This window comes from Eumetopias jubatus, unplaced genomic scaffold (assembly GCF_037043125.1).
Source record: "Eumetopias jubatus isolate StellerSeaLion01/CBP00866 unplaced genomic scaffold, mEumJub1_p1.0 scaffold_4, whole genome shotgun sequence".
Lineage (NCBI taxonomy): Eukaryota > Metazoa > Chordata > Mammalia > Carnivora > Otariidae > Eumetopias > Eumetopias jubatus.
The window spans coordinates 2,273,898-2,300,367 of record NW_028274810.1 but is presented as its reverse complement, the minus strand read 5'-3'; the positions used below and the strand labels follow the sequence as shown (position 1 = coordinate 2,300,367).

General features: G+C 43.5%; 2 protein-coding genes and 1 pseudogene across 6 annotated transcripts in view; 2 read left to right on the top strand and 1 right to left on the bottom strand.

Annotated features, from left to right (window-relative positions):
• Positions 1–4,423: 4,423 nt before the first annotated feature.
• On the top strand, positions 4,424–6,794 carry PSMB4 (proteasome 20S subunit beta 4). Of its 2 annotated transcripts, XM_028088378.2 has the most exons (7): positions 4,424–4,581; positions 4,808–5,014; positions 5,306–5,452; positions 5,632–5,713; positions 6,072–6,188; positions 6,373–6,461; positions 6,670–6,794. In XM_028088378.2, exons 1-7 carry the CDS (start codon positions 4,442–4,444, stop codon positions 6,680–6,682), a joined length of 795 nt encoding a protein of 264 aa, XP_027944179.1. In that variant the 5' UTR covers positions 4,424–4,441; the 3' UTR covers positions 6,683–6,794. The 2 variants fall into 2 exon arrangements, with proteins under 2 accessions (XP_027944179.1, XP_087878390.1); XM_088022264.1 differs by lacking the exon at positions 6,670–6,794 and having other exon boundaries at positions 6,373–6,465.
• A 715-nt stretch (positions 6,795–7,509) lies between these two features.
• On the top strand, positions 7,510–7,589 carry LOC114197386 (U4 spliceosomal RNA; annotated as a pseudogene).
• A 2,097-nt stretch (positions 7,590–9,686) lies between these two features.
• The window catches only part of POGZ (pogo transposable element derived with ZNF domain), a 48,652-nt gene continuing 31,868 nt past the window's right edge, over positions 9,687–26,470 (bottom strand). For 2 of the 4 annotated variants that reach the window (XM_028088302.2, XM_028088305.2), the window contains 14 exons: positions 25,692–25,982; positions 25,393–25,611; positions 23,199–23,308; positions 21,782–22,119; positions 21,268–21,422; positions 16,463–16,563; positions 15,780–15,926; positions 13,205–13,339; positions 12,911–13,083; positions 12,614–12,754; positions 12,085–12,141; positions 11,779–11,891; positions 11,537–11,561; positions 9,687–11,395 (listed from right to left, as the gene is read on the bottom strand). In XM_028088302.2, coding sequence (XP_027944103.1) covers positions 9,724–11,395; positions 11,537–11,561; positions 11,779–11,891; positions 12,085–12,141; positions 12,614–12,754; positions 12,911–13,083; positions 13,205–13,339; positions 15,780–15,926; positions 16,463–16,563; positions 21,268–21,422; positions 21,782–22,119; positions 23,199–23,308; positions 25,393–25,611; positions 25,692–25,982 — 3,677 coding nt within the window. In that variant the 3' untranslated portion in view covers positions 9,687–9,723. The remainder of the gene's footprint in view (positions 11,396–11,536; positions 11,562–11,778; positions 11,892–12,084; positions 12,142–12,613; positions 12,755–12,910; positions 13,084–13,204; positions 13,340–15,779; positions 15,927–16,462; positions 16,564–21,267; positions 21,423–21,781; positions 22,120–23,198; positions 23,309–25,392; positions 25,612–25,691; positions 25,983–26,470) is intronic. The other 2 variants (XM_028088304.2, XM_028088306.2) reach the window with 1 other exon arrangement.

The following is a 26,470-nucleotide window of genomic DNA, read 5'->3' as shown; positions in this document are numbered from 1 at the left end:
TACATTTCTACCATAGACAAAATTTAACTCAAAATGAATAAGCGATCTATGGGGCGCCAGCCTGGCTCAGTTGGTTGAGCATGTGACTCTTAATCTTGGGGTTGTTTGAGCCCCACATTAGGTGTAGAGATTACTTAAAAATAAAATCTCAAAAAATTAGATAAGAAACCTAAATATAAGAATTAAAACTAGGGGTACTTGGGTAGCTCAGTCAGTTAAGCATCCAACTCTTGATTTCAGCTCAGGTCACAATCTCAGGGTCTTGGGATGGAGCCCTGTGTCAGGCTCCACACTCAGTGGGGAGTCAGCTTGAGATTCTCTACCTTCCTCTCTGCCCCTCCCCCCAGCTCAGTCTCTCTCTCAAATCAATAAATAAATCTTTTTTTAAAAAAGTTAAGGGGTGCCTGGGTGGCTCAAGTTGTTGAGTGTCTGCCTTCGGCTCAGGTCATGATCCCAGGGTCCTGGGATCAAGCCCTGCATCGGGCTCCCTGCTCCGTGGGAAGCCTGCTTCTCCCTCTCCCCCTGCTTGTGTTCCCTCTCTCGCTGTCTTTCTCTTTGTCAAATGAAAGAAATTTAAAAAAATAAATTTTTTTTTAAAGTTAAAACTATAAAACTTAAGAAGAAAACCAGGGGAAAGCTTCATGACATTGTATTTGGTATTAATTTCCTGGCTATGACGGCAAAAGTATGGACAAGAAAAGATGAAATTGATAAATAGGGCTAAATCAAAATTAAAAACTTCTGTGCATCAATGGACACTGTTGAAAGACAATCTCAGTTACTGCCTTTGTGAGACTTTTAGTTTGGTGGAGAAGAGAGTCTTTGGACAAGTGTGACACATGCTGTAAGAGAGATACTATAGAAATGAATTATAGAAGATGAAAAATTGCAAAAATCCTCAGGGAAGACTCATAGAACAGTGCAGTCATGGACAAGCTGGATGTGCTTTCTTTCTCATCTCTCTGTTATACCCCCTGGGGCCAGGCCCTGAACAGATCAGGAAGTGATCCTTAACTCTTTTGAAAGTTCAAATTCTATTTCTCCTAAAAAGTAGAGTAGTGAAAATGTTTCTGAGGTGGTTGTAATGATGTTTATTATTTTCCAATTTAGTCTAGTTTTATTTATTTTCTGAGACTTTCACGACATCCCCTATACCCAAGGATATCCTGACTGGTTTTCAAAACCAGTCTGGGGATTGCTGACTTAAAAGCTTTAACTCTGGTGGGAGCTGTTAATTAAAGTCAAAGTAACAGTCAACCATAGAAAATTAGGCACACTTAGGAGCGCCTGGGTGGCTCAGTCATTAAGCGTCTGCCTTCAGCTCAGGTCATGGTCCTGGGGTCCTGGGATTAAGCCTCGCATCGGGCTCCCTCCTCCATGGGAGGCCTGCTTCTCCCTCTCCCACTGCCCCTGCTTCTGTTCCCTCTCTCGCTGTGTCTCTCTCTGTCAAATAAATAAATAAAATCTTAAAAAAAAAAAGAAAAAGAAAATTAGGCACACTTAAAAAAGATTTTCCAGAGGGGAACCTGGGTGTTTCAGCCACTTGAGCATCTTTTTTTTTTTTTTTTTTTTGAGAGAGAGAGAGAGAGAGAGAGAGCACATGAGAGGGGTTAGGGTCAGAGGGAGAAGCAGGCTCCCCGCTGAGCGGCCCAATGTAGGATTCGATCCTGGGACTCCAGGATCATGACCTGAGCTGAAGGCAGTCGCTTAACCAACTGAGCCACCCAGGCACCCGCTTGAACTTCTGACTCTTTGAATTCGGCTTGAGTCATGACCTCAGTGTAGTGAAATCAAGTCCCATGTCTGGCTCCACGCTGGGCATGGAATCTGCTTAAGATTTCTCTCCTTCTCCCCCTCTTCCCTCTCTTAAAAAAAATTTTTTTTCCCCAGATTAATACCAGACTGCTTTAAAAAGAGAAGAAAGAAACCTCCTAATTTCCGTTGTTTTCATTTTAATTTACGTCTTGTTTTCACCTCATAAGCAAAGACATGCTGGTCACCTTCTTTTGAATATTGCATCATCAAATGGTGGTGGTTTGAGAGCCATTTTACTCTCAGGCTGGATGATTCCAGATCCTTTCACTTCTCTTCATTTAGACCTGCCTAATCTCTGGAACTGGTACTGGCCTTACAAGAGCCTTATTCTGGGGACCTAAAAATGAGTGAGACTAAAAACCAGCAACCCAGGAGGTCACTTCTAAACAGGGACATAGCCAGTTAATTGCTGATTGATTTAAAGTTCATATTATGAGGGCTCTGGCAGCTACAAATAACAAGGTATTCTTGTAGTTTTCGAGGAATCCCAGTAAGCCATTATCCCACTAAGTGTCAGCTATTTGTCCAAGTAACACTCCGACTGGCCCAGGAGTCACCTGGAATATAGGGTCTGGTGAAGAGGTGGCTATTTTTAGAAAGGAAAGTATAATTTTCAAGACCAAAAGGTGATACAAAGGGTGTCAGTCGGGTGCCTCAGACACAAGATCTTGACCCTTCCCTTTCCAGGGTTTCATGACCTAGTAAAATACTTTGTTACTTAATTAGGTTAAAATTTCACGCATTGTTTTGGTTCAAATTGACTCAGGGTATTTTATTTTATTCATAAGGATTTACTTATTTGAGAGAGAGAGAGAGAGAGAGAGAGAGTGTACGTGCGCATGAACAAGGGGAAGGAAGAGAGAGGGAGAGAAGCCGACTCCCTGCTCAGTAGAGCGCAGAGCCCAAGCGGGACTGGATCCTACCACCAGAGATCATGACCTAAGCCAAAATCAAGAGTCCCAGGCTCCGCAGACTGAGCCACCCAAGCACCCCACTCAGGGAATTTTAAAAAATAAAATTGGGGGGCGCCTGGGTGGCTCAGTCCTAAGCGTCTGCCTTCGGCTCGGGTCATGAAACCAGGGTCCTGGGATCGAGCCCCGCATCGGGCTCCCTGCTCCGCGGGAAGCCTGCTTCTCCCTCCCCCACTCCCCCTGCTTGTGTTCCCTCTCTCGCTGTGTCTCTCTCTGTCAAACAAATAAATAAAAAATCTTAAAAAAAAACAAAAAACAAAATTGATTTGGTTTCCCACTGTGTAAAAAATTTAAGTTCAAGTTGTGTACGGAGTGATGAGGGAGCAGAAGGCTGGCTGAAGATGAAGCATAAACGGACACCTTGCAACCTCCCCCCATCCCCCACTCCTGGGTGGGACATGTGGGACATTCTTCCAGGAATCTCCTATCTTAATGTTAATGCCTTGCTAGAGGGGAAAAACAACCTTAACTTGATAATGGCAAGGCCTCCGGTATCTTGTAGGTCCTCCTTAGCATATGACTCCAAGTTCTCTAGAAACCTCCCTTTTTCCTTAGCTCCCCTAACCGTGTAGTTAGTACATCCTCAGCCACCCCTCACAACGCCGGGGCAGCAGCTCTTTCTGCTCATGGATCCTGTCCCTGTGCTCTAATAAAATCGCCTTTTTGCACCAAAGACCTCTCAAGAATTCTTTCTTGGCCGTTGGCTTCGAACCCTAACGTCTTTCCCACATCAGGGAAGAGTGGCAAAGTAGTGGTTTTCGATTCACCAGTATGATTCTAGACACTGCTTCCAGCTCCTGATATAGAACCACATCGGAAAGGGAAGTCCTGGAATTAATTGAGTTTCACGCCCACAGTCGATGGAATTTTTCTGCTGCTTGCGAGGAGGGCAAGAACGTTTGACAGTAAGGAAACTTTCAGACATCTGTCCAGGGTCCCATAGAGTGTGATCCACCTGGGTTACCATACACCTCAGGGCATGCACATCTGTATGATTAAAAGTCTCATTTATTTATCAGAGAACAAGCACGGGGAGCGGCAGGCAGATGGAGAAGCAGGCTCAATGGAGGACTTGATCCGGGATCATGACCCGAGCTGAAAGCAGCCGCTTAACCCACTGAGCCACCCAGACGTCCCTATATGACTCCTTTTTAAAATCTGGGTTTGAAGACTAAGATCTTTACTTGCTGTGTGGTCAGGTAAATACGCCACAAGCCTTATTTATAAAATGGGTCGAATAATGCCTGCCTTACAGGACTGCTTTGAGAAGTACAGACGTAAGAGATCATGGTTCACCGTCAGTTTCACGTGGGGCCTTTTGATAAAGATCCAAAAAAAGGACACGAGAATTTGTCTCCTCAGTCTTGAAGGGGCTCCCCATACCTACCTCCCAATCAACCTCCCTTCCCTGAACTCGTGCGTCAGAACACTCCGATCTAGTCCAGACTCTACTGCGATGCGGCCAACCGCGGCGACGCCAGAAAACTCCAACTCTCTGGGTCTCTGCCGCCAACCACGAGGATGCTTACGGTCGGCTGTGACCTCATCAACATGGCTGCTGGAAGCGGCTGGCAGGAAGAAGGTGTGGCCACCGAAGGGTCACTTCCGCTTCCGTTGGCGCATGCGTTATCATTTCCTCTGCCACCGTGACTAAGATGGAAGCGTTTTTGGAGTCGCGGTCCAGACTTTGGGCCGGGGGTCCGGCTCCCGGGCAGTTTTACCACATCCCGCCTACTCCTGGTACCTCCGTGGAGCCGGCGTCCGCGCCCTACGGGAGTCCGATTACGCACACGCAGTGAGTTCTCGGCGTCTTAGCCTGCGCAGGGGGCGGGACGGTGAGGCCTGGAGGGGCCGGTCGGTTCTGAGGAAACCGGGGAAGGCGAGGCGGGGACCGCGGGGCCGAGAGTCCCGAAGAGTGAAAGGAGACATGGAAAATCAGAAGCGGAACCCACTGCGTGGAAGAGAGCTCAGGCTCTTCTCCCCTGCCTCTCCCCTCGCCAGACCTCCCTCCCTCTGTCTAGGAACCCCATGGTGACCGGGACCTCGGTCCTGGGCGTTAAGTTTGAGGGTGGAGTGGTGATTGCGGCTGACATGCTGGGCTCCTACGGCTCCTTGGCTCGTTTCCGCAACATCTCTCGCATTATGCGAGTCAACGACAGCACCATGCTGGGTGCTTCCGGAGACTACGCAGATTTCCAGTATTTGAAGCAAGTTCTCGGCCAGATGGTGTAAGTTATCTGGAGAATAGGGGATAGATCCCAGGTGGGGAGAGGAAGTCACTGTTTTGTTTTGTTTTGTTTTTAAATCCCCTTAGAAGTTCTAGAGTGGAGGACTTTGAGGCTGCAGCAGAGGACAGAAAAATTGTTGGGGGTGGAAGATGAGAGTGTTGTGTTCGCAGTACATAGTTTTCGGCGTTAGGGGGTGTAAAATGGGGAAGATTATGGTAACTTCTTTGGGGGGGGTGGGTGGAATTCCCGACTTACATTCTTTCCTTTTTCTCATGACCAATTCCTTTTAAGGATTGATGAGGAGTTGTTGGGAGACGGACACAGCTATAGTCCTAGAGCTATTCATTCATGGCTGACCAGGGCCATGTACAGCCGCCGCTCCAAGATGAACCCCCTGTGGAACACCATGGTCATTGGAGGCTATGCTGATGGAGAGAGGTTGACTTGAAATAACTTAATTTCCCCGACTACCCAACCTCTGGTGTCTGTGTAGTGTTTTATCTCTTCCCTCTGAGTGAATGCCACCTCTCAGACCCCATGGCCCCACCTTCAAGCTAAGATATCTAAGAAAACCTAAGTTGAAATGAATTCTTTGACCTGTTGTGTTGTCCTGTTAGCTTCCTCGGTTATGTGGACATGCTTGGTGTAGCTTATGAAGCCCCTTCGCTGGCCACTGGTTATGGTGCATACTTGGCTCAGGTACGTGCATGAGAGGGGAGGGAAGACAAGGCAGTGGGGACTAGTTGTCATCTGCTTGTTCTTCCCTTGAAATTCCAACAGGAAGACTAGACTAGGATCCCTACTGCCTGGCAGATGGCTTTCTTTGTAGTCTGGAGGATATATGTGTTGGCACTTATATTCCAATGACAAAGTGGTATGTTAGATTCAGTAGACATGTGCAAAGAGGGATGCCCTAGAATTTACCCTTTAAGTTGGTGTTAGCACAGGTAAGCAGAATTCAGTGTGGTGAAGGAGTAGGTGGATCATTTATGCTGTGGATTTGGGACCAACAGGTATTCAGCCCCTGGTATCTCCCATGTTTTTCCCATTTCCCTAGCCTCTGCTGCGAGAAGTTCTGGAAAAGCAGCCAGTCCTGAGCCAGACTGAGGCCCGAGAGCTAGTGGAACGCTGTATGCGAGTGCTGTATTATCGAGATGCCCGTTCTTATAACCGGGTGAGGAGGGATATGAATAATAAAGAAATGGGACTCTTAACTGGTGGGGTCAGGATAGTTGTAATACCTGGGTCTTTGCTTTTGAAGAACAGATTACCAAATTTCCTATTTGCAGATTTGAGCAGGCCTCGGGGACTTCATGGGGGGGGTTGGAATTTTCATTGGGAACTCTGCTTTCTTTCAGTTTCAAATCGCCACTGTCACCGAAAAAGGAGTTGAAATTGAGGGACCACTATCTGCAGAGACTAACTGGGAGATTGCTCACATGATCAGGTGATTGAAATTAAAATTACAGAATTAAAAATAAGTGGTAGAACAGTTGGGAGGCCTGTTGGCTTGTACTAAGCTGGGTTTTTCTGAAGGTCTCAACCAAAAGAATTCTTTGGGTTGAGAGGGTTTTGGTTAGAGGATAGAGTTGCTTTTAGGAATTAATTCATCCCTCGATGGCATCACAATTTTATTACGCTCTCTTCCTTTTTAGTGGTTTTGAATGAAATACAGATGCATATTCCAGAACTGCAGTTGTACCCTTCTTCTAACTTTGAACTTGGCTGGTTCAAAGGTATACTTTTCTATTGTAAGATAAATAAATCCTTTGAAATGCTTGCTGAGTGGTTTTATTGTCTAAGTCACACCAGGAGTGAAGGTGTGAAGTAGTGCCACGTGCCATCTCCCTCCCTGCTCAGAGAACCCTTCATCGGCTCTTGGTTCTTACAGCAAATACAGGATTTTCTGCATGACGGTACAGGAGAGATCCACCACTTTCATTTAGGCCTGTACTAGATAGAAAACAGCTTTGTATAGAGGCCAGGCTTAATCTTTGTGGGATAACAAAGTGTTTAACGTTTTTCTTCAACGTTTCCACACGTGCTAGATTCTTAAAGATTTTTCTGGTTTAATGTTGGCTGCAAATGTGATTTTAGTTAAAACACCATTTCAAAGATGGAAATGTAGCATCTAGTAAAGCTGCTCTGGATAAGCTTCAATCCCTCACCCATGCCGCCGCTTCATAAGTAACTTCAACATTTAACTTAAATGTTTATTGTCCAAATCTAGTATCAGAAAACCTTGTAAAATTACTACGTGTTCATTTAAAAGTCCTAAGTTTGTGAGTCAAATCGTTTGGGGCATTAGCCAAATTCTCCCCAAATGGTGTCAAACCTGAACTTGAAAAATGAACACCCTAGGTGATTCAGATGCACATCCTCTCTCAACTGCTTTGAGAAACTAGTATAGACAGCAAACTCAAAACTACTGCAGAAGTTCAGTGAGGTGAGAGAGCGGACAAGATCAAAATATCCCTCTTTATCATCCATGTTACAGCTTTGCGCAGTGGCAGTATCGTAGCCAATGAGGTTTATCCGAGGCGCAATTATTGCTAATTGAAAACTTATCGTCCATGTTACAAAACTAGTAAATGAAAAGTAAAAAGAAACCATGAGTTTTCTATTTCAGTCTTCCACATATTCAGTCTCAACACAGAAAGTAGTCAATAAATACTTGTTTATTGATTAAACTGAATTATAAAAAAACAAAACAAAAAAAAACTTCCTTCTACTACTAAGCCATGCGGGTGGAATCCACAAAGATAACTTCCTGGCCAAACCCAGCTGATCCACTGTTGGTGTTATGATCTTAAAAAAATTACCCATCAAGAAAGTCGTAATAATATGCAGAGGCCAGGAACCCAGCTCTGCTGAGGCTGGGGCTGCTGTGGAGACTACCAAAGAGAAGGATTAGGTCATTGTAGATAGTTGACCATAGTTCTTGAACTTTCTCAAAGGCAAAGGGTTGACTTCAAAGTCCATATTTGTCAAAATGGCATCAGGCAAAAAAGCTGGGGAAGAGAAGCCCAAGAAAAGATGGATCCTCAGTTCACTTTTCAGATGCCATGGGTTCATGAAGCTGGCCAAACTGTTTATGGGGGGGATCACTCCAGTTCACTATATTATAGTGTGCTGGGGCTTAAAAAACCAAAAAATGGAGGTGAGGAGAAAGAGGGTAGTAACAAATGTCACACCCATACCACCAGGCCCATCACATCTTGAGCATGTCCCAGTCTGTGAAAGCCTACTAAAATAGAGTTACCTAGAAAAAAAAAACCACATTGTTTATAAATCCATTTCCCCTCATTTTATTAAATGTTCCACTTATGTACATTTTAAAGATGAACCATTTACAAGCCTATGCAGGCTGCCTCCTTGGCTCCCAGGAGGGACATGTTGCTGAAAGCCTTGGGATGGACAGAAGGTTTAGCTGTGGGAAAGCTGGACTTGGGTTTTTGTTCCTTTTCTCTGTATAATACAGTACATTTCAGTTTATAACCATGAGTACATACAGTTAAAAAAAATCCCTCATGCAAATCGTAGAAAAATTCTTTCCTTGAAGCTGGCAGTGAAAAATAAAGATTCATGTCTTTTTCTTTGTGCACACCCCTGTGTGTTTCTTCAGGTCACATTCTTCTCTAAGCATTAAGAGAAATAAGGAAAGCCACAGGGTAAGCAGGATTTCAACAAGTGGTCTGTCTTGTTTTTAAAGTTCAACACTTCTTGCACAATTAGCTTCTGGCTGTAGGACATGTGATCTCTTGAACAGGAATGCTGTCCACTTAACATGATGAAGACCCATACACTGGGAATGGCTTCCACCCTAACACTGTGATCACCTCAGTACCTCTTGCTTGCTAATGACACATGTATGATTCTTTGTCCAGAGTGATGGTGTGAGCATGGGAAAGGGGTAAGGATCCCAAGTGCAAAGAATATTGGTTTTGTCATGTTTTTGTTGGAGGGAGGGTGGTGAGGAAAAACAAATCTAATTCATCATTCTGGATGAGAGGTGGTTTCATGCATTTTTAAAGCCACAATTTTATATCTCAGAGTTGCTGTAGAAATCAACATCTCTGGAGAGGGAAGGAAAGAAAGGAGAAGGAAGAGCGTTCAGTGGGGTTTTTTTTCCATTTTCATTTTTATATAAAAGTGTTAAGACCACAATGAAAAAAGTTTTTTATCCATATATATAATAAACCAGAGTTTGTGAGCTACATATTTTTGTCTTTCCCATCTTCAGAAATGTTCTCACATTGACAATGGTTGGATAGCATCATGCCCAAAGACATTGCCACACAGTAAAACAAAAAAAAATCCAGATGTACTATGATACAATTGAGGTAAAAGGGGAAACAAAAAATTTAACATTCGCCCACGAAGAATTTTTTTTTTCTTTTTCCTGATTTTGTCAGAAAAATACCAAACACAGTGATTTAAATTTAAAAAAAAAAAGTCACGAAAACCTGTTTTTAGCAGAAGTGAACGACCAATGGGCCAGCTCTTGGCTCAGACGGGATCACTACTGGTATTCCTAATAATCCACAAATCCACAGGGAAACAGAAGTCACCATCGGGGGGAGTGGTGGCATAAAATTAAAAAATATAAACCAAATACCCGACCTGGCATATCCCCTTTCCCCGAAGCCCCCCTACCCCCCCTTCACGCTTTCCCACCCCCACTCCACACCCGCTCATGACCCCAACACTCAAATCTCCATCAGATCTAGGTCAGCTTCTTCAAAGCCATAAAAGGACTCGGTCTCGCTTTCACCCTCAAAGAGCTGGTGAAGGCTTTCAGGCTCAATTGTCTCTTCAGGAGATGACCTGGGTCGGGGAGTGGAAGCTGAGGGCTCCTCAGACTGTTCCCCACTCAGCTTCAGCTGCTCCTCTAGGGAGGCAATGAGCTCCTCCTGCATGTCAGCATTTCTCGTGGGTGAGTGAATGTTGCCATCAGGGCCAGGCAGAACACTAGCCACAAGGAAGGACCGCTGCACCAGCTCTGGACAGTCCCCAATGACGCCCAGCACCTCGGCCAGCCAGACCAGCACCAGCTGGAGCAGGACATCAGAATCGCACGCGGTATCTGCCATTTCCCGAGCCTGCTCCTTCCACTTTTTGTGTAGGAAGTTCTTGACAGTTCGTTTGATGCATACATCTAACGGCTGGATTTTGGAGCTACAGCCTGCGGGGACCACGGCAGGCAAGGTGCTAGAGGCACTAAGCATAGCCAGTACCTCTTCGGACAAGTGAGTGCGATGACAGTCCATCACAAGCATGCCTTTGCTGCGCTGGCAAGCGGTGTGCTTCTGCCACACTCGGGCTGACCACAGCTCCATGATCTCGTCATCACTGTAGCCGCTCTCCTTCGCCTCTAGCAATATAGAGTCTGGCACATTAGCAGGTTGATCCATTTGTCCTCGGTAGAAAACCAGGGTGGGGAGGACAGTGCCATCTGCCAGAATGGCCAGCACCACGTCACACCAAGGTTCCCCTGTGCCCACTGTCTGCAGGGCATTTTCCTTACGGTCATCACTGCTCAGCACCTCTGTATCCAGGAACAAGGAGATCTCATCAATAGCCACAATCATGGACAAGGGTAAGTCCTGGTTATGAATCTGTCGTTGTACGAATTCAATGAAGAGTCCTGCATTCTCTGCCACATCCTTAGGTAGGGTGTGGGCCACAGCTCGTCGGGCATGGGGAGTCAGGTGGTGCCGGAGCATGAAACGCACAGCCCACTCATAAGAGATCTTAAACCCCCCCTCCAAAGAACGTCCTATTTTGGTGGCCTTCTGGAACAAGGTCTCCTCATTCACAGGTAGCTGTTGCTCTCGCTGGGTTAGGACCCACTCAGCCAGCTTCTCTTCTGCTTCTAAGCTCAGATATTTGCCCTCCAGATTCTCCCCCTGGGAGGCCTGGAAGCGCCGAAGCCAACGCCGGATCCGTCGTTGGGGATTTCGGAAGTGTTCGGCGGCCTGTTCTGTATTGCAGCACAGGGCAAACAGTACCACTCGAAGCTTCTTCACAGACAGCTGCTCCTTCTTGCCAACCCCACTGCCACTACCGCCCCCTGTTGCCTGCTCAGGCTCCTGGATGACTGGGCTCCCTTCATCCTGGTCATCGACATTCAGACATTCGGCTCCCTCTGCGGCCAAGGGTGGAAGGGCTAAAGGCTGGGGGTGGGTTGGGGTTGGTGGTGGGGTTGCGGTTGAGGCCGGTGATGGGAGTGCTTGGGCCATAGGAGTTGGAAGCTCTTCAGGCTCAGCTGGGGTGGCCCCCGCAGATTTCACAGTGGCAGTTTTATTAGAGGGGAAGGCAGGAGGAGGATATATACTCTTCAAGCCCCGGTCGTGCACGCGGTCGCGAGCGTGGCCATGTCTAAAGGGTTAGCAAAGAGAGGAAGAGAAGGCTCAGTTAAACTAGCCTGGTAAAGGAGATACTAATAGTAGCAGTGATAATAATAAAAGATGAAAACACACTGAAAATAGCAATTAAACCATGAAGTGAGATTCCTGTTACCTTGAGTGAGACATCCAAGTGAGTCCTACAGGAAATGAGACAATAAAGAAATGTTAACTCAGAGAAGAAACAAGCCCTCCAGTCTTACAGAAATGTCAGGCTGGAATGCTTCCAATTTGGTGATGTCTATCTGAACGGTGGACGAGCTAGCCCAGGTAGAGAGCCTCCTGACTCATATGGTAGGACCTATATCCTTGTTTTCTCCTTTTGTTGTCCCACTAACTCCCATCTCTACTACTTACCCCGTGGCAGGATGCTGCTGGATCTGTGAGAGGGGTTGAATACCAAATGCTTGGCCATGGCATCTCCCACAGAGGTAACAAAGGTACATGAAGTGCAAGCCAGCTTGATTCCACTAAGAAAAAGAATCAAGAGTATATAAAACAAATATATCAGTGACACTAGGGATAAAATCTGAGGTCTAATAAACAGAGTATCCTTTCTCCTCTTTCTCAAATTAATTCACATACCCCTCCCCAAGTTACTTGGAAAAAGGATTGATGTAAGAACGTGAAAAATTAAGAGACCACCATGAAGTTTTCCCTTACCTCACAGAATTTTTAAACAAAGCCAAATACTTGGGGCTCTTGCGTGGAACATGATTGCTGAGAAAGACACAGAAAAAACAGCATGAGTCAGGGGGTTCTGATCATTAACCAAGAGATCACCAGTCTCTGACAATGCCCTAACAAAAGAGATGCCACTTTAATTCATCCTCACCTCAACCCAAGCCAGTTTTCCTATCATACTAATATTCCCTATGAGTATGCATGTGAATCACCAGGAGAGCTATTAAAACACACATTCTGATTGAGTAGCCTGGGGTTGGGGAGCAGAGGCTGAATTTCTAACAAGCTTCCATCTACTGCTGCTGGTCCTTGGGCCACACTCTGAGTAGCAAGGTCCTACAAAATTAGAGCACAGACCATCGAAGCCAAATGAACATGGGTTTGACTCTTACCCTGCTAGAGAGACTCTCACCCTACACAAACAGCTCTGAGAGTTGAAGGAGGCAATGAAATGAGTTCTGGAGACTCTGAACTTCCAGATAAGACCACTGGTTTGAGAGAGACTTACTTGATCATGTGGTTGGCATAGGCTCGAGAGCAGCAGGTGCTATAGCGGCACAGAGAGCAGTGAACGTAAGTAGGGAAATGGTTAGGGAAATCCGGGATCTCAAAGCTGCACTCCAGGCACGTCTGCCGGCCCATGACACTCCTGTCAAGAAACAAGGAGAAGTCTCGTTAACTCCCCAGGAGTCCTCAAACTGTGGGGGCTTCAGATAACAGATCCTGCCAAAAGGCTACCAGATGACACTGGCTGTAGGAGTAGTCGTGCCCCCCCGGCCCCCGGGCCCCCGAAGAAGGCACTGACATTTTCCTAACAGCTCTCTTCTGGATGTTGCGCCGGACGGGGGGATAAAGGAAGACAGGCAGAGGGTCCGTTGAGGAGGCCAGTGGTGCTGCCTCCTGCAAGGTGCTGGGAGGTGCATCATTGGAGGAAACAGGAACAGTTCGTGGCTGCCCTCGGGAAGCCCGGATTGTCACCTGCGAGCCAAGGGAAGGAACAATTAGACACTACCCATGCTAAACCTTGGAATACTGATAATCTCTATCCCTCCTCCTCCCGCCCCTGGATCTATAAAAGAAATGGTGACAAGCCCTTTACCTTCGTGCCTGGTTTCAAACCTTCTAGCTGCTTGGGTTTACGGAAGGTTTTATGGTGCTGAAGCTTGTGTTCAATTTTGTCCTTGGCAAAGAGAAACTGCAGCCGGCATTTGTTGCAGTGATAAACATTCCTCTTCTGAAGGGGGGGGAAAGAAAGAGAATCCCTTAAAGATTCCCAATAAATTTTCTTTCCTGATGAGAAGTTAGATTAATGCTAACAATCATCCTTTCCCCCTTTCTGTGGCTAACTGAAAGAGGAAGAAAGAAATACACAACACCAAAACCTACCATTGAGAATCATTACCTCCCATGGTCCCAAAGAAACGTAGATTCACAGCCAGGATGACTAGGTCCTCCAACCATCTCTTCCTGACTTGGTTTAACAATGTGGATTAGTGGCTTAAGCTTTACTTGCCCCTACTTTGTCTTTACAGTGCAGACAGTGCTACCTACTTCTGGACATTCTTCTTTCTTTTTAAACACAGTAAAATGTACATGATGAAAAAAAATCATTACTTTTTATTCAATATTCCTTCATGTTTTAAGTCTGCCTTCAATTCCAACCCTCCATCCCTTTGCACAGAAACTTGTTACCAGTTTCTTGGGTATGCTTTCACAGACAGTCTATGCACATAGCCACATGACACAAACACATCTCCAATCACGATCTCCCTGTCTGTCCTTTCTTCTTCTTCCTTAACATGAATGACAGTTATTTTTCTCTCCCTTTCTATCCCTTGCTATCTTTACTCTTAACACATCAATATACAGACATGCACTTGTCCCTGTGAGACAAGTTTGAGGATTCAGACTGCCTACTATTGAAGTCCTTTGGAAACAGGACCCAGGTCTATGGTTTTCTTCCCAGGATAACAAGACTCCATTTACCTAAGTACACGGGACAATTTCCATGCTGCTCTTTGGAAATACACATATGGAGGATTACAGGCAGTCACCCCTATGCATATGAGTATGTGAGCCCAAGAGGAAGCTCACATGTGAGAGTACAGAACGTGTGTGCAGACCCAGGCAAATGTTAAGCATAGGTACACCCATCTGGTTCTCCATTTTGTGCCTTCTCTATGTACCTTCACTCTCCTCTAGTGGCTCCTTTCTTGCAGCATTTTAGAACAAGGCTCTATTTAATCCATCTTAAAATCAAAACACAAAAGCAAGAACAAATTCTCTTCTGCTACCTCTTCTCCTGGATGTGCCAACCCTCAGTCTTCCCCCTCTGAAACTTTTTAAAAAGTTGTTTCCATTTCCTCAGCTCTTCTTCATTCATCCTGCTGAAATCTGACTTCCACTCTGCTAACCAACCACATGGCTCCCATCAACGTTGCTAAATTAAAGGTTGACCTCTAAGTTTCTATAGTGCTTGACATCTTCCTGCAACATTTTGATCACACCCCTTTCTTCAAAACACTTTCCTCCCCTTAGCTTCCTTGACATCAAGTCTCTTCTGGTTTTCCTCCTAGGTACTGGCTTTGTAGACAGAGTCTTCGGAGGTTCTAAACCTTCATCTTATTCTCAATTGGGGATGAGGGAACATGGCAACTTCTACGTTTAAAATCACTTGACTTATGTAATCATGATTCCTAAGTATGTTTTCCACAACACAGGCTTTTCTCCCAAGCTTCAGACCTATATATCCAATTACCTGTTCAACAGACAACTATATTCACTGAACTCAGAATACCCAAACATGTAATCCCCACTTCTGCTGCCAACCTTACTTTCTACAGTGTTTCTATCTCAATACATAGTCTCACCATTCATCCATTGTTCCCGAGACAGAATTTTAGGCACTATTCCTAACTCCCTCCTCTATACCTTTACCAAATCCATCTCTAAATTGTAAATATCACTTACCTTCTCAATATCTCTCAACTCTTTCCTCTTCTTCATTTCAAAGCCAAAAGCCACTACTGTCTCTCACCTAAACCAAAAGAGCCTTTGGCGTGTCCCCTTAACTCTGGTCTTAATCTCTTTCAATTCATTCTCCTAATGCAGCCAATGTAATCATAACTTAAAACAAATCTGACCGTATCACTCAAGGACTTAAAAAATACCTTTAATGCCTCCCCAATGACTTAAAAAAGTTGAAACTCCTTTTCATGGCTTACAGGATTTTCCGCCACCTGTTTCCTAACTTCCAACCTCCCCCTTATGCCCCACACTCCAACCACACTGAACTTCCTTTAATTCTATGAACCTCCATCCTCTCACTCTGTGCTTGGATCTTCCATCCCACTTCACGTGGCTCACCCTTCCTCATACTTTAGGCCTTGAATACTCTTCTTCCAAGAAAGCCTTAGCAGGCTCCCAAAATAGGTATATGCTTTTATATATCTTATACTTCCCCTAACACAATATTCTCTAGTACACTATTTGTGTTGTATACCACTAAATCCCTGGCAACTAGCCCAGTGCATGGCATATAATTGAAATTTGGCAAATTTTTGCAAACATACATACAGTATCTTCTCTTATCAAAATCTGCCTAGCTCAGCCCTGGCCCCAGCATCCATAAAATTAAAATAATGAGAATATGGGAATTGCTTGGTGCCTGGTACCTGGTGCCTCATGTAATGCTGTTGGAATGCATTGCCATTTTTGAAGACCTTCAGGCAATAAGGGCAGAGCAGATGCCGAGTATCCTCATGGATCATCCGAAAATGGACATCTACCTCAGAGTAGAGTGAGGAGCGATATTGACACACCTGAGTCACATAAGAGGGAAAATAAGCTAAGAGTGAACTGAGGCCTTAAAAAAGAGGTAGCAACAAAAATGTCAAAATAAGAGAAAAGTAAGTTTTCCTAAATGCATAGAAATCAAATTATTATTCTGACTCTAATGCAGGGCTACTTGTGATAGATTCAGCTGTGGATTATGATAAAAATAGGGGAACGACAAGAAAGTCTGAGAACAATCCACTTTGTGACTAAGAGGAGTAAAGTTTTCTTTGTCCATCTCTACAGGGCCATTCAGGGGAATTCCTGCAGTACATGTGTATGTTCTCTGACTGGGTTCCCTGGCTGGGTACATGCACATGTTCCTTTAATGTTTTTCTCTGGCATGGAAAATCCTGAAAACAGACTCTAGGTTTATTATTTCTTCTGGATCTCCCCAGAGTTCCTAAAACTGAGTGTATGCAGTAGGTATGCAGCAGTGTTCATTAGTGGATTCTTTGTAGAATTCTCAGTGTAGAATCCAGAGAGCAAAATGGCTAAAGCTCCCTAGAGAAAAAGGCAATACCTGGCAGACATAAGGCATCTCTCCAGGCTTATGAGTATCCTTCATATGCTGGAGAAATAGTGGCTCACTCTCAAACGCCCACTCACAGATCTTGCACTTGGCTGTAAGAAGAAAAATAATCAATAAATCCACCTGAAAGTAAGACCAAAGTCCTGCTGACTCATAATCTTTATTCTCTCTGACTTCTCTAACTTCACTTTCATTAAATCTCTTCTTTCTTTAAAATGGTTCTGTCTTAATATCTGTGCTGCTAACAAAAAACCTTATGCCTCTAGCTCAGACTTCTTACTAAAGCTTCATTCTAGGTTCTGAACTGTTTACAAGACATTTTAATTGGATGTTCCACCACCAACTCTAATTCAGCCTCCTTCTGATTCCTGGTTGTTTCGCTTCTCACTTCCCTACCTCCTCCTACACTTAGGCACTATCTCTGAGTCTACACCCCTGTGTTCTGTTACCATTATTTCAGAATGTATCTAGGAATGGTCATTTTTCCATTCTCACAGACAAAAACTTGGTAGAAGCCCACATGATTGCCTACTACTAATCAGATGGCTTCCAATACCTCGTACCTCGTATCTCTCCAATAAATACAGTGTCTATGCTTTACATACCACTGCCAAGTGAATTATTTTAAATTACTACACTATTTCATCCCTCTGCTCAAAGATAGACAATGATCGTCTCCTATGAATAATTCCAAACATTTACCAAACATCTACTAAATGAGTACAAGAATTTGTCCTCAAAAGACTGACAATCAGGAACAGAACTTCTTGCCTTGTTATGAGTTGTTGAGATGATTAAACTTTTGAAATTGGTCATTTTGTCAACAAGCTTATAAGGCTACAATTCTGAATTAATAATAATTTGAATTGCTACACATTTTGAATTAAATAGACAAAATAACTATTTTTCTTATGGTCACTGGAATTATTTTCAAGTTTTTGCAAATGAAGAAATTGTGAATTTGAAGCTTTAAGCATTTACTGGAAAATGTTCAATCCCTGCTCCCCCAAAAGAGTGAAGCTGAAATAATTCTTTAAAGTAAACAAACAAAAAACCAGGGAATCTTAATCTGGGGTCCATGGACGATGCCTCAGGGAACCTAGGTATCCCCTGAAATTATTTGCGAAAGAGTAAAATGTTTATTTTCTGGGAAGAGGGTTCCCAAGTTTTGTGTTTATCTTAAAGGGGTATGGCAACCCATTTAGAAGCACTGCCTAGAGATTCATTAGGTGCTACAAAGACACAAATAAAAAATTCTACCTAAAAGAATGAAGATAAGCTGTAAGATATATAAGCTGAACGTTGAAAGAATAGGTGGGGTTTTGCCAGACGCAGGGACCAAGAGAAGAACAGGAACAAAGGCAGCGAGATATGGAAGTGCATGCCATGTTTGGGAAATAGTAACTTAAGTGTCAACTAAAAATGACAATATTTTGGGGACGCCTGGGTGGCTCAGTCGGTTAAGCGTCTGCCTTTGGCTCAGGTCATGATCCCGGGGTCCTGGATCAAGCCCCACATTGGGCTCCCTGCTCAGCAGGGAGCCTGCTTCTCCCTCTCCCTCTGCCTGCCGCTCTGCCTACTTGTGTGCGCGCTCTGTCAAATAAATAAATAAAATCTTTAAAAAAAAAAATAAAAATGACAATATTTTCTCCTTTTGCCCTTTGCCTCTTAATTCAATTTGTTTGTCATTAATTGCTTTCCTTTTTTTTTGCCTAGAACACCTTTAAATATTGGTGCTTTCCAACTTTCTGTCCTAACCTTTCTTATTCTGTGTTCTCCCTGGGCAATCTCATTCAACCTGGAAGCTCTTCCTACAACCTATGTATCAGCTCTCTTGGTACAGCTGTTATACAACATCAATAATGATAACATTAATTAAAGCAATTTCTAACACATAAACACCATACTAAGATTTATATATATTATCTCATACCAAGAAAACCAGTGAGATAGAAACTTAAGGCATCAGTGGATTTAAGACATCTCTAATAACCATCCACATCTGCTCTAGTTCCACACTGGAGCTGGTATGGAAAGATTCCAGAGACAGAATAACTGATTTTGCAAAGTGGCCATCCTAACACGGTCCCTCCCAGCACCATTACCCTCATGTCCTTGATACCTAACACTTGTCTCTTACTTTGAGAAAACAGGAGTGAACTACTACAGCTTCTGCTTCCTGTTCTCCAAATTATGAAAGAAAGGATAAGGGTGCCTAACTGGCTCAGTCGGTTAAGTGTCCAACTCTTGATTTCGGCTCAGGTCCTGGAATCGAGCCCCATGTCAGGCACCCTGCTCAGTGGGGAGTCTGCTTGTCTCCCTCTCCCTCTGGCCCTCCCCCTGCTCGCATGCTCTCTCTCTAAAATAAATAAATCTAAAAAAAAAAAGAAAGGATAGATATCTTATACCTTTCTAAGGTTCAGCCAACCTCATCATTCCATATATTCCAAGACTTTATCAAGCAATTAGTTCCCCCTTGGTTGAGTCGTTTTCCACACAGGATCCTCCCCTGACATCTGACCATGGTTTTAAGCCTGAAGCATCCTTCCCTCAACTCTACCTCTTCTTCAGTCTACTGCCCTTAAACAAGTGTGAAGAAAAACATAATGCTATTAAGATTATACTATTACTATAATTAAGTGTAATGATCCATTGCTGTTTTTGGGACAATTCAGGAAATTTGAAAATGGACTAGGTACTAGATGATATTAAGGATTTACGATTGCTTTGTCAGATCTTGACAAAGGTACTATGGTTGTATATAGAATACGGTCTTTATTTTTTAGAGACACATACTTAAGTATTTGAGGATGAAATGTCATTATGTCTGTAATTTATTTAAAAACATTATGTCTGTAATTTCATTTAAAAACACTTCAGAAAATAGGGGCGCCTGGGTGGCTCATTAAGCGTCTGCCTTCAGCTCAGGTCATGATCCTGGGGTCCTGGGATCAAGCCCCACATCGGGCTCCCTGCTCAGCAGGTAGCCTGCTTCTCCCTCTCCCACTCCCTCTGCTTGTGTTCTCTCTCTCGCTGTGTCTCTGTCTCTCTGTCAAATAAATAAATAAAATCTTAAAAAAAAAAAAAACCTTCAGAAAATAAAAGGAAACTTTTTTTTCAAAATTAAGACGAAAACAATGGGTCCCAAAGTATTAACATTAAAAAATAAGCTACTTTTAGGCAGGATCAGCCATGGCGTGTGGGAAAGAGGACTTACACAAGAATCCAAGAATAAAACTGATACATACTAAAGTATAGAAAAGGTATTTACTTCTTTGGGTCAACAATTTCTGAGGTTTTTGATCAATGTAAAGTTTAAGTCACAGGATACTCAAAAATTAAAAGTCAGACAAAGCAAGAGTGAGAAGCGAAAAGGACTGATGAGGTTCTATCTGGGAATCTTTTTTCCCCATAAGGAAAAACTTACCTTTCCTATGTACAGTCCTTACATAAATGGAATTAACAAAAGCCCACCCACCAGATTCTGTATAAAAATGAGGTATATTCAGCAGGAGGTGTAGATGAGTTATTCAGATTTTCTGTCACTGACAGTGAAGACTTTGGGGCTCTAACCAAGACCAGGTTGGCTACTCCGCCACTAACTGCGCGGTGGTTGCTTCCAGTATCTATTCTATTCCCAAATTATTAGTCCAAAGTTTACCGTCTCATTAATTTTTAAATCCTGATTACATGCTAAAATGATATTTTGGATATACTAACTTATATAAAATATACTATTAAAATTAATTTCAGAGGTGCCTGGCTGGCTCAAGTCAGTAAAGCATGTGACTCTTGATCTCAGGATTGTGAGTTCAAGCCCCATGTTGCTGTAGAGCTTACTTAAAAACAAACAACAGAGGTGCCTGGGTGGTTCAGTTGCTAAGCATCTGCCTTTGACTCAGGTCATGATCCCGGGGCCCTGGGATCGAGCCCCACATCAGGCTCCCTGCTCAGCGGGAAGCCTGCTTCTCCCTCTCCCACTCCCCTTGCTTGTGTTCCCTCTCTTGCTGTCTGTCAAATAAATAATTACTCATCCGTCTAAATTCTTTTGTATTTAAAGACCCTAAAAGTTTAAGTATGACCTTCTGCGAAATCTATCCTCAACGATTTTTCACTAAACTATTTCACCTATTGCTGGTAATATACAATGCACAGGTTTATAATAAATACACTGTCTTGTTCTCATTTCCTTTATTTATGTAATTTTTGTCTCTACAACAAAACCAGAAATCCCCTGAAGGACACAGGAGATATTCTAGAAGACTGGGCTCAAATCCTCACAATGGCACCTTATCAGAGATGTATGCTCTGAAGTAAACGACTTAATTTTTGTGAGCCTGTATTCATTCTGTATTTTCTCATCTGTTAGATGTACAGTGGAGGCGACACACACCTTATCTTACATTTCATTGAAAGCACTGTCTTAATGGTACTTTATAGTGTTTATAATGTTATCTTTTGTCTTATGTAAAACCTATCAGGGCACTAACTAAAGTGGAGGTCCAAATATAGATGATCTTGGTAAGGTATCCATTACATTATATTATATACATTACAACACACTACAGTGGTCCTGAATCAAAGCCCCTAACAATCCTAGCACTGAATTCAATTCAGGCTTGAAGAGAAGTCTAAGTTGTAAGAATAAAGGGTGAGTGAAGTAAGGAATCGATTAGAAATGTGCAAAGAGCTTCCTCTACACTGATACTCATATAGAAATGATGGGCTCCTCCCAGTGCCATTCAACGAATGAAGAGCAAAGTATACCCTTAGAGTTTAAGAGTTTCCAAACTTACTAGTTGATTCATAAGGACTATGAACATTTTCCAAGTGGCACTGGAGCTGGAAGGGCGTGGAAAACTGGCGGTAACAGTGCTGGCAGATAGTATGACCATCTACCTCACCGTTCTGCTGATCGAGTTCTACGTGGTGTTTCATATGGTTCATGAATCTGTAGCACAGCACAAGAAGTACAGAAAACAAAAAAATCAGCAGCCTTGGAATCCCAGAACACACATTATGTGCGCCCCCCTTCCCTTGTTTGGGACAGTCCCTTTCTGAGCCCAGAAAAGGGTTCTTGAAACTAAGAGTTCTGTGGAAAGATGTACTGGTTTCCCTTACTCCACCCAAAGTTTTCTCTTATTATTACCACAATACCTCCTCCTTCTATAGTACCACTTATTAATTTAATGATAATCCTTAGCCAGACTGGAAAAGAGGACTACTGCCCAAAGAGAAAAGACTAAAACATATAAGAAAATTTCAGTCTTCTCTTGTCCAGGGTAACCTCTAAGGATCTTTAACACTTACCGAATGTTGTTTTTTAGCCTTTTGGTACAATGTGGGCATCGGAAAGATGTGGCAACCTTAGGGAAGTTTGTGAGTTGGGCCACTTTGCCACCATCCCGTCCATAGTAGAAGTCATCTACTAGCATGATGAGTTTGGTCTGGACAGCATCACCCACATTCTCATTTGGCTCTGGTACTTTGGTAGGTGGTGACAGAGCAGGAATAGGTGTAGAAGAGGGTGTGGAAGCAACAGGAGCTGTTTTCTCAGGGGATGGGGGCTTTGCAGCTGATGGGACACTGGGTTCTGAATCCAGAGACTTTCCTTTCTTCTGGTATTCCACCATTTCTGGGCAACAGTACTATAAAGGAAGATCACTGTGGTTATCCTGGGGGCTGGGATGTGCCAACTCCCCAACCTCATGAACATCTCTTGGGAATGGCTCTAGGTATTCTCATCCAGGTTTCACCCTTCAATTTTCTATAATGTTTCTAGGATTACGGCTCTTTCTAATGGATATTTATTTATAGCCATATGCCTCTCCAAACCCTGTACCTTGTATTCCTCCCTCCTGCCTTAGATCCTTCAACCACTTACTAGCATACTTGCCTCTGAACTCCGTGGCAGGAAGAAATTCCAACCTTTGTGTCTGGACTGATACCAAAAAATGAAAAGGCTAGAAATGGGAACTGGTTAATGACTCCTGGTTCATCCAAGGACACGATAAATAGAAAATAAACCAAGGGGTATCTAGGTGGCTCAGTTGGATTAAGCATAGGACTTCAGCTCAGGTCATGATCTCAGGGTCCTAGGATCGAGCCCTGCATTGGGCTCCCCACTCAGCAGGGAGTCTGCTTGTCCCTCTTCCTGCTCATGCTCTCTCTCGCTCCCTCAAATAAATAAAATCTTAAAAAAATAGGGGTGCCTGGGTGGCTCAGTCGGTTAAGTGTCTGCCGTTCGCTCAGGTCACGATCCTAGGGTCCTCGGATCGAGACCCATGTAGGGATCCCTGCTCACTGAGGAGCCTGCTTCTCCTTCTCCCTCTGCCATTCCCCCCACTTGTGCTCTCTGGCTCTGTCAAATAAATAAATAAATACATCTTAAAAAAAAGGAAAAAGAAAATAAACCAAGGCCAACTTAGTTTGAGTTGATTATCTAACAAACCTGTCCTCCTGTGCTCCTGTGCAGTTTCAAAACCAACCACAGCCAAGGAATTAAGGTCGCATATATTCCAATCTACTTGAGAGTCTTTAAATGTATAATGTATCCTTCTATATTCCAAAGTTTGAAACTCTTCTAAAACAGGCCAAAAGGGAGCACAACCCTTTAAGAAACTTCTAAGTCATTTCAGAGTCCCTGATTCACAAGCTCCTAATCCTAGAGGAGGTATGCAGTGGTAGCCACTGAAGCTGGATCCCCATCACAACTGGTATCACTTACACACATGTGACCTCTCAAAGCTTCAGTAACACGGAATTGAGCATTACACCGTGGACATATTTTCCGTCCACCATCCTGGAGGTCGAACACTGGGATAGAAGAAGAGGTCACTGGAAGAAGTGAGAAGCATTGATAAGATTAACGAGATGATACTGGAAACAGATTACTGGCCCTTTGAAGAAAGGTTAAACACTCCCTAAAGGGCATATTAAAGTTGATATGCAAGCATGAGTGATCACTATGAGGACCATTTCTTTACCATTCTTTTAACTCTAGGCCAGGGGTCAGCACAGCACAGCTCCTAGACAAAATCCAGCCAGATGTTAACTCCTGTTTGGCCCATGAGCTACGAACGGATTTTACTTTTTTGTCGTAATACAACTTTTTCTTTAATTCAGTTAACACATAAAGTTTACCTCTTAACCATTTTGAAGTGTACGGTTAAGTACATTTGCACTGTTGTACAGGCAATATCCATAACTTTTTTCATCTTGTAAATCTGAAACTCTGTACCCATTTAACAATTCCCCATTCCTCTCTTCTCTTAGTCTCTGGCAACCCCCGATCTACTTTCTGTCTCTGTGAATTTGACTCCTCTAACCTCATATTAAGTGTAATCACACAGTATTTACCCTCTTGTGACTTAGTTCAGTACTTAGCAGAATGTCCCTCAGAGTTCATGAATATTACAGCATGTGTCAGAATTTCCTTCCTTCAACAATAAGCTACTATATGTATATATCATATTTTGTTTATTTATTCATCGGTTGGTGCTCATTTGCACTGCCCCCTTTTGGCTATGGTGAATAATGCTACTATGAACATGGGTGTACAAATATCTGCTTGAGTACCTACTTTCGATTCTTTTGGGTCATACCCCAGAAGGAGAATCGCTGAATCAGATGGTAATTTTATATTTCACTTTTTGAGAGACCATCATACCAATTTACACTTCCACCAGCAATGCACAGTCCAATACCTACACATCCTCACCAACACTTGTTATTTTGTTTTTTGGATAAGAGCCATCCTGATGGGTGTGAAGTGGTATCTCAACATGGTTCTGATTTGCATTTCTCTAATCATTAGTGATGGTGAGCATTTTTTCATGTGCTTAACAGCCACTTGTATATCTTGTTTGGAGAAAGGTCTGTTGAACTCCTTTCCCCAGTTTTTAACTGGGTTGTTTTCTTGTTGTTGAGTTGTGCTTTATATATTCTAGATGTTAACCCTTTATCAGATATATGATTTGCAAATATTTTTTCCCCTTCACTGGGTTGCTTTTTCATTCTGTTCACAGTGTCCCCTTTGATACCCTAAAAGTTTAAAATTTGATGTAATCTCATTTATCTATTATTCTTATATCTATTATATTTTTCTTTTGTTGTCCATGCTTTTGGTGTCATATGTAAGAAAGCATTGCCAAATCCAATGTCATGAAGCTTTCCCCCTGTGTTATCTTCTCTTATAGTTTTAGCTTTTATGTTTAGGTCTTTGGTTCGCAGAGTTAATTTTTATATATGGTGTTTGGGTCCAACTTCATTGGATGTGGATGTCTGATGTTTCCAATACCATTTGTTAAGTATTTTTACATTTTTTAAATGGTTGAAATGAAAGCAAAAGAAGATATTCTGACACATGAAAATTACATATAATTCAGAGTCCACAAACAGTTTTAGTGGAGCAAGATCATGCTCATTTGTTTGTATACTGTCTGTGGCTGCTTTTGCACTACAATGGCAGAGCCGAGTAGCTGTGGCAGAGACCATATTTAGTGCATAAAGCCTAAAATACTATCTGGTCCTTTAAGAGAAAAAGTTTGCTGGCCTCTGCTCCACTGAAAAAACCCTTATGCTTATATCATGTCCACACCTGAAAACCTCTCTACCAAATCCCTCCCAACTTTAAAACCTTGTGCAGAAATCCACCTCCTCTGTGAAGCTTTTTATTTTATTATTATTATCCCACCCAACTGGTCCATTTCACTCATCTCCACAGCACAAGAAACACAGAATTATCTCCTTATAGCTGATGTAGTTACGCTTGGCTATCCCCTTTCCTACACTAAAGTTTCATGTAACAACAGACTGTGGCAACTATATTCTATGTCTCTATTTCAAAGCATAGAGTTCTAACATAACAAGTACTTTATTAATGTTTCTGAATGACCGGATACTCTTTCAGGTTACTGTACCTTTCATTGAAGACTCAGGTCCGCTGGTTCTCTGGGAGCCATGGGCAGAACTGTTGTTGGATACCACCACTGGCCCAGGACTCTGGCCCAGGGAAGGGATGGTGTTAAGGGTATTCACCAGTTTGGCTACTTCATTGCTATTTTCACCTGTAACCCCAGGTCGCTTCACAGTGACAAAGCTGGCAATGCTCACTGCAGGTGGAGAGGGGAAGGAGGGAGCTATGTTGGCCAAGTGATAATCATCTGTTCTCCACCCACTGCCCCACCCAGCACTGCCATCTCCACTTCCCAGGGCTCACCTAGCTTGGGATTGGGGGTCTGGCTGGATTGGCCTGGAGGCTGAGCAGCTAGCTGCCCCAGTGAGGTCGGCTGTGTGGCAGTGGGAGTGGTGGAGGTGCTGGGTGTGGACTTGGTCTGCTGGGACTGGGACTGCGGGACGGTGCTTCGAATGGTCAGAGTAGCTGGGATGACAGTGGTGAAGGTGTTGGTGGTGGGCCGCACAGGCATTGTGGAGCCTGGCCTCACTGGGGTCATCTGAGAGAACACTTGTGGGACTCCAACTGTCGGCTTAACAAACTGGGTACCTGGGGCTTCAAAAGAGAGACAAAGAAAAGTACCAAAGCTTGGTCAATGAGCTCACCTCTAATACATTCCACCTGTCTTTACTGAAAATACTGGAATAAGAAAAGATTATTTCCCCAAATTTTTTGGTGGCCATCAGAGGCTAACAAGAGTAGCAGAGACTCTAATGTCTAAGACAATACATAGCCAAGGTGATAATAGATCCTAAGGAATCAGTCCTATTAAATTGAAGAAAGAAGATTCCTATCAACTCCTCCCAAAACACCTTACCACACTGCCTTTTTAATCCCAAGAACATAATCAGGAGTAGCTTCTCCTCAGTACTGGAAGAGCGAGGATGAGTACAGAGTAGGAGGCAGTGTGCGTATGTACAGGCCAAAGGGCAGCTGTAGTCCTAAGAAAGCAATCTTTCTTTCTCAGGATACTAAAGGAGTCTTCCATTCTTTGATATGAACTCAAACAGAAGATGGACTATGCCATTCTACTAGGATCCCAG

What these genes read in the sequence shown, in the direction of transcription:
- PSMB4 (XM_028088378.2), top strand. Translation starts at nt 4,442, where the DNA reads ATGGAAGCGTTTTTGGAGTCGCGGTCCAGACTTTGGGCCGGGGGTCCG. An exon ending in AGTCCGATTACGCACACGCA is followed by an intron (nt 4,582 to 4,807) that starts GTGAGTTCTCGG and finishes CCCTCTGTCTAG; the next exon opens with GAACCCCATGGTGACCGGGA. An exon ending in GGCTATGCTGATGGAGAGAG is followed by an intron (nt 5,453 to 5,631) that starts GTTGACTTGAAA and finishes TTGTCCTGTTAG; the next exon opens with CTTCCTCGGTTATGTGGACA.